Below are 12,485 nucleotides of genomic sequence, written 5' to 3'. Positions count from 1 at the left end.
TACCTCCAGCACTCTGCCCTATCTAATGGGGAGCAAACTTTCTGCTCCACTCACTTGTCTCTTTCCTTGTATGAAGGCTCTTCTGAGCTATAAGGTCATATTTGATATTTTTACGATTTTATTGGAAGTGTCAGTTTTGGCAGTTCCACCCAATTATAAAACTCCTTTGCCCGATTTCTCTGTTCCTTTTCAACAAATTTTGACAAGGTAAGAAGAACAAGTTTAACCTGTAGTAAATGTAAAATCTTTTTAGTAGCGAGAGTCTGCCTATCCAGAAAGACGTTCTGCACATCCCGATACTGTAAAATTCAGATACGTTAAAGCGGGGGTTCACCCTAAAACATCTATATGCCGTTATATCCAGCATACTGCTGACATCGACATTTTCTCCGCTGTACTTGCCATCTAATCGTTGTTTTCACTCGGCTTCCGGGTTCTCGCTCCCCCGGGGAGTAGGCGTTCCTAAGACGAGGCATAGATGATCGACGTGCGGGTAAAGCGCATGACGCCTTCCGAAAATATCCGAGCTGGGTCTCTGCACTATACGGCGCCTGCGCAGTCAGCTCTACACGGCAGGCGCAGGCGCCGTATAGCGCCGTAAAGAGCCGAGTCCCCCTCGGATATTTTCGGAAGGCGTGACACGTCAATCATCTATGCCTCGAGCACAGCGCGTCTCCTGGGAGGATCAACACTCACTCCCAGGAGACATTGCGCAGAGCTCCCCGTTGGGGAAAAGGAGCGACACGCCCAGCGCCGTATAGCGCCGAGTCCCCCTCGGATATTTTCGGGAAGGCGTGACACGTCAAACATCTATGCCTCGAGCACAGCGCGTCTCCTGGGAGGATCAACACTCACTCCCAGGAGACATTGCGCAGAGCTCCCCGTTGGGGAAAAGGAGCGACACGCCCACTCCCCGCAAGGAAGAAGACCCGGAAGGCTGAAGACAGGTAAGTGTGCAGATTTAAAAAAAAATTACAACGCTACAAGCCTTTATTAAGGCTGCAGATAGCATAGATAGAAGGTTAATTTTGAGGGTGAACCTCTGCTTTAAGGCCCCTTTCACACTGACGCGTTTTTCAGGCGGTTCAGTGCTAAAAATAGCGCTGCTATACCGCCTGAAAAAATCATGCCCTGCAGGCTTCAATGTGAAAGCCTAAAGGCTTTTACACTGAAGCGGTGCGCTAGCAGGACCGCTCCAAAAGTCCTGCTAGCCGCATCTTTGGAGTGGTATAGGAGCGGGGTGTTTACCGCTCCTTCCCATTGAAATCAATGGGAAACCGCGGTAATACCGTCGGCAATGCGCCTCTACAGAGGCACATTGCCGGTGGTATTAACCCTTTTCGGCCGCTAGCAGGGGTTAAAACCACACCGCTAGTCACCGAATATCGCGGTAAATACGACGATATAGCGGCGCTAAAAATCGCACCACTATACCGTCACCGCACCTCCACTGCCCTGTGTGAAAGGCGGCCTAATGCAGGCTAATCTGTTAAAGTACATTTTAGGACTTACCACTCTCTGAATAACTTACCTTGGTGCTGATGACTTCTCCATTGGAATCGAACACCAGGTAGATAACAGACACCTTTGTAGAGACACAAAAAAAAAAAAAACATTCTGATGAGCCATTTATATGCACACATTTAGGGGTTGATTTACTAAAGGCAAATAGACTGTGCGCTTTGGAAAGTGCAGTTGCTTCAGAGCTTAGTAAATAAGCAAAAGCTCTGCTGACTTCCATCATCCAATCATCATGTGCAAGCAAAAATGCTGATTTTTGTTTCCTTGCATGTGATTGGGTATTGTTTGCAAAGGGAATCTTTACTTCGTTTACCAAGCTCTGGACCAACTGCATTTTGCAAAGTGCACATTCTAGTTGTCCTTAGTAAATCAACCCCTTAGGTCCATGCACACTGGGCATAAATAATTGCTGCTTCTACAAGAGTTTTGCATTTTTTTCTCCTGCCTGTAGAAGCAGCTCAATGTTATTCATAGGGGGTTATTTATGAAAGGCAAATCCACTTTGCACTACAAGTGGAAGTGCAGTCGCTGTAGATCTGAGGGGTAGTTCTAAAATGAGGGGAAGCTCTGCTGATTCTATCATCCAATCATGTGCAAGCTAAAATGCTGTTTTTTATTTTCCTTGCAGGTCCCCCTCAGATCTACAGCGACTGCACTTAAAGGAGTTCTCCAAGCTAAAACTTTTAACCCCCGCTGTGCCCGGGCTGTAAAACTATACAAAATAAACTTTCACTTACCTGCCTACGATCCCCCGTTGTTCCGATATCGCCGTCCCGTTCTCCGGTCCCGGTCTCTTCCGCTTCCTGCGTGTCGGTGACTCATAGTGCGCTCAGCCTATCAGCGGCCGCAGCAATGTCCCGTCGCGGCCGCTGATAGGCTGAGCGCACTATGAGTCACCGACACGCAGGAAGCAGAAGAGACCGGGACCGGAGAACGGGACGGTGATATCGGAACAACGGGTGATCGTAGGCAGGTAAGTGAAAGTTTATTTTGTATAGTTTTACAGCCCGGGCACAGCGGGGGTTAAAAGTTTTAGCTTAGAGAACTCCTTTAATAATACACTTGTAGTTCAAAGTGGATTTGCCTTTTCGTAAATAACTCCCTATGTGTCCGTGCGCATTAGAGCTTTAACCTCCCTGGCGGTATGATTATTTCAGAAAAAACATGCTGAAAGCGGTACCATTATTTGCAAGGAAATTTGGCGTTTTATATTGTAGGCCTGTAATTTTTAGGAATAACTCACTTAAATCTGACCAAACAAGAGTCTAGTAGGCATCCCTGGTATGATTTTTTTTTAAAAAACAAAATTATAATATAATAAATAATTAGAAATAATTATAAAAAATAATAATATAATTATAATACAAATTATTCAATAATGTAATCAACTCAAAATCACTGAAATTTGCTCAGTTGCAGAATTGTTGCTGTCATTATTATTATTTTTTTTTTATGACGAATTTCCCCACAAATCGCTATCGCACAATTCTGCAAGTGATTATAATTTATTATCGCTGTTTTCTAGCTGATCTAAAACCACTTTTGACATAAAGGGACACTTTTGGTTGCTATGGACAATCTACAGTTTGCAGGGAGAAAGAACAGTTTTTATTATATAAAAGTACATGCAGAACACTGGGCAGACCACTAGGGACAAGGGGTGTGTGTAAATGAGGAATGAGGAATATGCAAATGAGGAGTTGATTCAGAAACGAACGACCGCCCGGCGCTTTTTTTTTACGTCGTTTGCGTTCGGCTTTTTCCGGCGTATAGTTACCCCTGCTATATGAGGGGTAGCTAATGTTAAGTATGGGCGTCGTTCCCGCGCCGAGTTTTGATTTTTTTACGTCGTTTGCGTAAGTCGTTCGCGAATACGGATGGACGTAATTTACGTTCACGTCGAAACCAATGACGTCCTAGCAACGTCAATTGGAGCAATGCACGCTGGGAAATTTAGCGGACGGCGCATGCGCAGTTCGTTCGGCACGGGGGCGCGCCTGATTTAAATTTTATACACCCCCTAGCCGCGGAATTTGAATTCCGCGGGGGGATTTACGATACGCCGCCGCAACTTTAGAGGCAAGTGCTTTCTGAATAAAGCACTTGCCTCAAAAACTTGCGCCGGCGTAACGTAAATCAGATAGGTTACGCGGATCTAAAGATCCGCTAACATATCTGAATCTAGCCCAATGTGTTTGTTTACCTTTTTGAATTTGGCGCCGTTCTCCGCCCCTGTGCGTCGTAACGTCGCAGGGAACGGAGATCGGCGGCACACAGAGGCACTATGTGAATTTGAGCGAGGACTCGCTCGCTCACACAGCGCGGTGGCATCGATGGATCCAGGGACTAGGCAAGTAAACCAAGCCTGTGGATTCTGCGAGGCGAGCCCGAGTCTGACTCAGGGTTACCGATCGCAGCACAAAAATGTAACCCCGAGTCAGACTCGGGAATACCCCCAGGGGGGTTAGGAGGCATATTTCAAGAGGAGAGGAGAGTATAGAGGCAAAAAAAAAAAAAAACCCCATCACAAGTGCGTTTTTTAGAGAGATTTTCAGGCAGAAAAAAAAACGTGAAACGCTCAAACACGTCTGAACACATGTTCAGGAGCGTTCAACGTTTTCAAGTGTACAGTATCTCACAAAATTCCCACAAATAGAGCTTTCTTTTGGTGGTATTTGATCACCCCTGCGTTTTTTTTTTTTTTTTTTGCGCAACAACTAAAAAAAAGGCCGACATTTTTTTTCTGTTAATTTTTTTTGTAAATAAGTACGTTTTCTTCTTCAATCACGGGCACTGATATGGCTGCACTGATGGGCACTGATAAGGTGGCACCGATGGGCACCAATGAGGTGGCACTGATGATGGTCACAGATAGGCGGTGCTGGTATGCGGCACTGATGGGCACACACTGATGGGTACTTATGGGTGGCATTGATAGGTGGCATAGATGGGCACTGATAGGTGGGCACTGATGGGCATGGATGGGCACTGAGAGGTGGCACTGATGGACACTGAGGGGTGGCACTGATGGTGGCATTGCTGGGTATCACTTGTTTTATATTTTTTGCCAGTCAGTGCCCATTTGTTGGCACTGATTGGCATCTATTGCGAATATTTTTTAACATGTGGATGGCCATGGGGTACATAAATGGCCATCCAAATGTTGCCCCCTTCGCTGGTGGTCCTGGTGGCTTCCCTGGGGTGGTCCAGTGTGGGCATCCGGGGGGGCTACACTGATAAACAATCAGCGTATACCCCCCGTCAGGAGAGCCAGCGATCGGCTCTCCTCTACTCGCGTCTGTCAGACGCGAGTGAGGAAGAGCCGATCAACGGCTCTTCCCGTTTACATCGTGATCAGCCGTAATTGGACACGGCTGATCACGTGGTAAAGAGCCTCCGCCAGAGGCTCTTTACCGAGATCCGAGATGCAGGGTGTCAGACTGACACCCTGCATCACTGATCGCGGAGCTGCGCGCCCCCACGAGACGTCAATAGACGTCCTGGACGTCAATAGACGTCCTTTCAGGATAACAGAACCACTTCCGGACGTCAATTTACTATTGACCAGGCTGGAAGTGGTTAATGTCTAAACCGCTGGCAACAAAAGTGGGTACACCCCTAGGTGAAAATGTCCTAATTGGGCACAAAGTGTCAATATTTTGTGTGGCCACCATTATTTTCCAGCACTGCTTTAACCCTCTTGGAGTTCACTAGAGCTTCACAGGTTGCCACTGGAATCCTCTTCCACTCTTCCATGACGACATCACAGAGCTGGTGGATGTTAGAGACCTTGCACTCTTCCACCTTCCCACAGGTGCTCAATAGGGTTTAGGTCTGGAGATATGCTTGGCCAGTCCATCAACTTTACCCTCAGCTTCTTTAGCAAGGCAGTGGTTGTCTTGGAGGTGTGTTTGGGGTCATTATCATGATGGAATACTCCCTTACGGCCCAGTCTCCGAAGGGAGGGGATCATGCTCTGCTTCAGTATGTCACAGTACATGTTGGCATTCATGGTTACATCAATGAACTGTAGCTCCCCAGTGCTGGCAGCACTCATGTAGCCCCAGACCATAACACTCTCACCACCATGCTTGACTGTAGGCAAGACACACTTGTCTTTGTACTCCTCACCTGGTTGCCGCCACAAATCTCCCCCTGAGCTCTCGTTCACACTGAACTGATTTGTCATGCGATTTGACATGTCTCAGCCTAGTCCAGGCAATGGCATTGTTACAATCAGTGCGACACTGACTTTGCTAAAGTAGTTCCTACACTACTTTTGCCGATTTTGGGTGCAACTTTAATAGACATCTGTGCATGACGCCGCACAGATGTCTTTCAAGTCACACCCGAAGTCGCATGGACATGCTGCTTTGAAATTGTGCGGCTTCAGGTGAAGTTGCATGATTTCAAAGCCATGTTCAATGTAAACGAGAGCCAGATGTCATATTTGGACACAATTGTGATGTATTGGCCAGAAAAAGGAACCACAGAGCCCAGCAGGAGAGCAGGAAATCCAGAAGTGCCAGATAGGGAAGCTATTTCAGCAAATGGACCTTGTTCTGGGAGGCTGTCACATGACCCATGATCTGTGGCATGCCCTGTGATCACAGTGTCCGGAGGACACTGCTGTTCACAGGCTGAGGTGAAGAGCCACTCAGCGGCTCTTTACCACGTGATCAGCTGTGTCCAATCAAAGCTGATTACAGATGCAAATAAAAGCCGTTATCGGCACTGCTTTCCTCATGCTGACAGCATGAGGTGAAGAGAGCCGATAGCCAGCTTCTCTAAAAGGGGCATGTACACTGATAATCAGGGCACCGATTATAGTGCTGTCCCGATTATCAGTGCTGTCCCAACAGTGCCCACCAGTGCTGTCAATTAGTGCCTCAGTGTCACCTATCATTGCCAGTGTATTGTCACAGTTTGCTGCCTATCCTAGAATGCTCCGGAAGTCACGTGGTGGCCAACTGCGCATGCGCGATGCGTTCCAAACGCAAATGCGATGCGTTCCAATGCATTCACGACAGTGCACACCAGTGAAACCTCGGTCGGCATCCAGGCTCTTTCCTTAACATCCCCGTGGATTGGAGGATGTTAAAAAAAGAGCCAGGAGGCCAAGCGAGCGGAGCGAGCCGTCCGAGCGAAGCGAGGACGTGAGGCCGACTGGCCACTTTCCCCTGAGTCCACGTCGCCCTGAATGACGGCTTCGCTGGTGTGTACTGTCGAAAATCAATTGGAACGCATCGCACTTGCGTTTGGAACGCATCGCGCATGCGCAGTTGGCCGCCACGTGACTTCCGCAGCATTCTAGGATAGGCAGCAAACTGTGACACTACACCGGTTACCATTGCCTATCAGTGCAGCCTCATCAGTGCCCACAAGTGCCTCCTCATCAGACTGCATACATACAGGACATAATTGTGTTGTAGTAGTGTGCAATAGAAATATTGGTTTTAATATAGGTTCTCAACCAGGTGTACGTTTAATAAACCGTGATAAGCCGAGATCATGATGATCACGGCTGATCACTGCTTATCACAGAGCATTGCCGGTTTAATAAACTGTGATAAGGAGCAGAGAACACATTCTCCACTTCACATCACATCACATGGATGTTTTGTCACAAACGGCCAGTTTAATAAACCGTGATCTGAAGATTTCACAGCTCTTCACCTGAAATATCTCCCTTCCAGATTCACCAGCTCAGAGGTGGAGAATCTGGGAGAGAAGCTGGTGTGATAAGAGGAAGAAGGCTTATTTCTTCCTAATTTCAACACCAGTGGGTTAAAAATGAATATTAACAACAATATACGTGTGTGTGTGTGTGTGTGTGTGTATGTATATATATATATATATATATATATATATATATATACATACAGTATCTATATAACACGTGTGTGTGTGTGTGTATATATATATATATATATATATATATATATATATATATATATATATATATATATATATATATATATATATATATATACACACACACACATATATACCGTATTTATCGGCGTATACCGCGCACTTTTTTGCCCTTAAAATCAGGGCAAAATTGTGGGTGCGCGATATACGCCGATACTTGCTTCCCGCACTGTGTTTTAACTTTGCCGCCGATCCCTGCTTCCCGCGCTGTGTTTGAACGCCGCCACGGACATATACCGAGCGCAGTACACTCGGGTACAGTCGGCCAGGCTCGGCTCCCTTCTAGGTTATGCGAGAGGAGCCCAGCGTGCTCGAGTGTACTGCGCTCGGTATATGTTGGCGGTGGCGGCGTTCAAACACAGCGCAGGAAGCAGGGATCGGCTCAGAGACAGCGCAGGAGCAACGGGGAGGACACCACGAAGGCCGCAGACGGACACCGGACCGGACAAGGCCGCCGATGGACGCCAGGCAAGACACCAAAACTGTAAGTAATACAAAATAAATAAAATTCAGGAATTTCACATCCAGAGTAGGGGTGCGCGCTATACGCGGGTGCGCACAATAGGCTGATAAATACGGTATATATGTATGTATATATATATATATATATATATATATATATATATACACATACACACAGTATATATATATATATATATATATATATATATATATATATATATATATATGTATGTGTGTGTAATTTTATATATATATATATATATATATATATATATATATATATATAATATGTTATCACATGTCTGAAAACATTAATCACATGTTCTTTTAAACTTTCACTTTTGCACCATAATCTCACAATATCTCATGAGATTACAGGCAGTCCACCCACTTTTTCACAGATCTCGGCTGTTTTCAGAGAAAAAACTTCACCTCTGTTCACCATCTGAGAACTGAAGTTCTCAGTTTATTAAACCGGCTGCAGAGGAGATAATTCTCCTCATGAGAACTGCCGTGAACTGCTGTGAACTGAAGGGAGAAAAAACTTCACAGTTTATTAAACGGACACCCAAATGTGTGAGTCTAAAACTTCAGTACACCCAAAACTGATTATTTCAACGTTTGGTAGATGCCTGAAGAATTCAGCCCTCTGGCAATCGTTTCTATCTCCCAGGGACTTTATTGATGAGATCTCCTCATTATTATGGGTTCCCAAAATCTTTGCTGGATTTTTTATATTTTTTTTTGGGAGAAGACTCAGGAGTTATGGCAGGCAGGTCTCAATGATGAAGCATCCATGACATGTAAGAAGCCAGGGGCTTACTCAGTCAACTTACAATTAACCACTTCAGCCCTGGACCATTTGTCTGGTTAAAGACCAGGCCACTTTTTGTGATTCGGCACTGCGTTGCTTTAACTGACAATTGCGTGGTCGTGTGACGTGGCTCCCAAACAAAACTGACGTCTTTTTTGCCCCCCACAAATAGAGCTTTCTTATGGTGATACCCTCTGCGGGTTAAATTTTTTCCACTAGAAACAAAAATAGAGCGTCAATTTTGATAAAAATGCTATATTTTTGACTTTTTGCTATAATAAATATCCCCCAAAAATATATATACAATTTTTTTCCCTCAGTTTAGGCCGATACGTATTCTTCTACATATTTTTGGTTAAAAAAATCCGCAATAAGCATTTATTGATTGGTTTGCGCAAAAGTTATAGGGCCAGATCCACAGACGAAGTACGCCGGCGTATCTACTGATACGCCGGCGTACTTTCAAATTTCCCGCGTCGTAACGTTGTTTTGAATCCTCAAAACAAGATACGACGGCTTCTGGGATTAGATCCGACAGGCGTACGCCTTCGGATCTAAGATGCAATACTTCGGCGCCCGCTGGGTGGCGTTCACGTCGTTTTCCGCGTCAGGTATGCAAATTAGCGATTTACGACGATCCACGAACGTACGCGCGGCCGTCGCATTTTCTAATGTCCTCTGTAGTCGGCTTTTTCCGGCGTATAGTTAAAGCTGGTATTTTGCGGCGTATAGATAGACTTGCCATGTTAAGTATGGCCGTTGTTCCCGCGTCAAAATTTTTTTTTTTTTTTACGTAAGTCATCCATGAATAGGGATGGACGTAACTCACGTCTAAGTTAAAAAAAATACGTTGTTGCGACGTCATTTCGCGCAAAGCACGGCGGGAAATTTCTGGACGACGCATGCGCAGTTTCATTCATTTAAATGAAACCCGCCCAATTTCAAATCCGCCGCCAGAAATAAACTACGCCGCCTTAACTTACGGCGCGAACTCGCTGAGGATTCGAATATACGCCAGGTAAGGTACGGCGGCGTAGTGTATCTCCGATACGCTGCGCCGATCCAAATGTATGTGGATCTGGCCCATAGTGTCTACAAAATAGGGGATAGTTTTATGGCATTTTTATTAATATATTTTTTTTTTACTAGTAATGGCAACGATCAGCGATTTTTATCGTGACTTATCGAGACATTATGGCGGACACATCAGACACTTTTGACAACATTTTGGGACCATTGTTATTTTTACAGCGATCAGTACTATAAAAATGCACTGAATACTGTAAAAATTACACTGGCAGTAAAGGGGTTAACCTGTAGGGGGCACTGAATTGGTTAAGTGTGTCCTAGGGAGTGCTTGTAACTGTTAGGGGGCGTGGCTTGTCGTGACACGTCACTGATCGTTGTTCCCGATGACAGGGAACATGATCAGTGACAGTGTCACCTAGGCAGAACGTGGAGATGTTGTGTTTACACTAACATCTCCCCGTTCTTCAGCTCTGTGACCCGATCGCGGGACACCGGCGGCGATGAGGTCTGTGGGTCCCGTGGGCGCAGACACGGAGCTCACGGCAGGGTCGTGGGCGCGCCGCCAGGTGGCGCGTGACCACACGGCTCGCAAATGAAAGTGGACGTACCTGTATGCCCATTTGCGCAGCCGTGCCATTCTGTCGACGTACATCGTCGTGCGCCGGTCGGGAATCGGTTAAACAAAAAAAGGTTGGTGGACTAAACCTTTAAGGCCTGTTGCACACAGTACTCCTGTTTAAGGCTCTGCTTTTTTGGACGTAATTTCAGGTGTTTGTTTTGCGCGACTTCGCATTTATTTATGTGCACATTTACACATATATGCGTGTTTGTGCACACAATATCTTCCTAGAGAAAATACATTTATATTTACGCTCATATGCACATATTTGGTGGAAAATACTGACCGGAAAATGGAGATTTTCCTTTTTACTGAGGAATACTCTGCGTTTGTCTTCACACCTGTGTGCACAGGCACATTGTAAATGATGGGTTACATTTTAGCTCAATAAAAAAATAATAATGCTGTACTGAGCTTGCAGAGTTTAGCTAGAAGTGTAAATAGGTGCATTTTAGGACAAAAAATGCTTATATATTTATCTTTTGATGGGTGTCTGTGGATCCCTGCCTGAGTCTTTGAGATAAGAGATTCCAGGACATCTTGTTTTGTTTCTTTTATCAACTATATGATCAGGCTAAGGTCATACAAGGATAAAAAGAGGGGGAGGGAGTTATCTCAATCCTGGGTAGGAATAACCAGCTTATGTATATACACTAACACTAATGTATACTATGGGGCAGATTCTCGTAGATCGGCATAATTGTCGGCGGGCGTAACGTATCTCATTTACGTTACGCCGCCGCAAGTTTTACAGGCAAGTGCTTTATTCACAAAGCACTTGCCTGTAAAGTTGCGGTGGCGTAGCGTAAATCACCCGGCGCAAGCCCGCCTAATTCAAATTAGGTGGGTAGGGGGGCGTATCGCATTTAAATTAAGCGCGTTCCCGTGCCGAACGTAATGCGCATGCGCCGTCCCTAAAATTTCCCGACGTGCATTGCGCTAAATGACGTCGCAAGGACGTCATTGGTTTCGACGTGAGCGTAAATGGCGTCCAGCCCCATTCACGGACAACTTACGCAAACGACGTGAATTTTTAAATCTCTACGCGGGAACGACGGCCATACTTAACATTGATTGTGCCTCATATAGCAGGGGCAACTTTACGCCGGGACAAGCCTAACGTAAACGTTGTAACTTTACTGCGTCGGCCGCGCGTACATTCGGGAATTTGCGTATCTAGCTAATTTGCATACTCGACGGGGAAAACGACGGCGGCGACACCTAGCGGACAAAAAGAAAATTGCATTTTAGATCCGAAGGCGTAAGAGCCTTACGCCTGTCGGATCTAATGGTTATCTATGCGTAACTGATTCTAAGAATCAGTCGCATAGATACGACGGCTTGGATTAGGACTTACAACGGCGTACATGGCGCTGCGCTGTCGTAAGTCCTCTGAGAATCCGGGCCTATATGGCTAAAAGTATATGGATCACTCAGTGAATGGTACTGTTAATACTACAAAATGCAAAGATATTTTAGAAATTAGACTTGAGGTCCGCCCTATAGTACTTTCAGCTTTGTGGCAACCGTTCATAGTTTCAGGATGGCTTTACTTCTGTGCACAAGGCCAGCAATACGTGGTTAGGTGTGAATGAACTGTACAAAGAGCTGAACTCAGCCCTATTAAACACCTTTGGGATGAACTGGAATGACAATTGCAGATCAGGACTAATTTATAGGTCAGGTCAGGACTAATTTATAGCCCAACTCCATCTAAGGCTTTTTAACCACTTAAGGCCCAACCTATAGTAGCTTTACTGCTACAAGGTGGCACCTCTGCACTAGAATATACATTGAGGGAGCTCTTCAGCGGGTACCGATGACTCAATGTCCTCTGGGACCTGCCGATCATTCAGGACAGAGGCAGTAAACAAGGCAGATCGCCGTGTTGTCAGTAGGGAAGACATGGATCCTGTGTTCCCGCAGAGCAAGGACAAGGATCCACGTCTTCTTCCAGTAAAAGTACATCCCACACTGTACAAAAATACAGGCGCACAATTAACCCTTTGATCGTCCCTGATGTTAACCCCTTCTCAGCAAGTGTCATTAGTAAAGTGACTGCATATTTTTTTTTTTACTGATCACTATACAGTGGAACCTCAGATT

The 12,485-nt window shown here is 45.6% G+C and overlaps 1 protein-coding gene across 2 annotated transcripts in view; it reads right to left on the bottom strand.

Annotated features, from left to right (window-relative positions):
- The window catches only part of AGBL3 (AGBL carboxypeptidase 3), a 229,155-nt gene that overhangs the window by 14,213 nt on the left and 202,457 nt on the right, over nt 1-12,485 (bottom strand). For both annotated transcript variants that reach the window (XM_040345660.1, XM_040345661.1), the window contains exon 16: nt 1,532-1,585. In XM_040345660.1, the coding sequence (XP_040201594.1) occupies nt 1,532-1,585 (54 nt within the window). The remainder of the gene's footprint in view (nt 1-1,531; nt 1,586-12,485) is intronic.

Source organism: Rana temporaria, chromosome 3 (genome assembly GCF_905171775.1).
Source record: "Rana temporaria chromosome 3, aRanTem1.1, whole genome shotgun sequence".
In the NCBI taxonomy this organism is placed as follows: Eukaryota; Metazoa; Chordata; class Amphibia; order Anura; family Ranidae; genus Rana; species Rana temporaria.
Note: the sequence above shows the minus strand (reverse complement) of the source record. Positions and strands in the feature narration are given on the sequence as shown.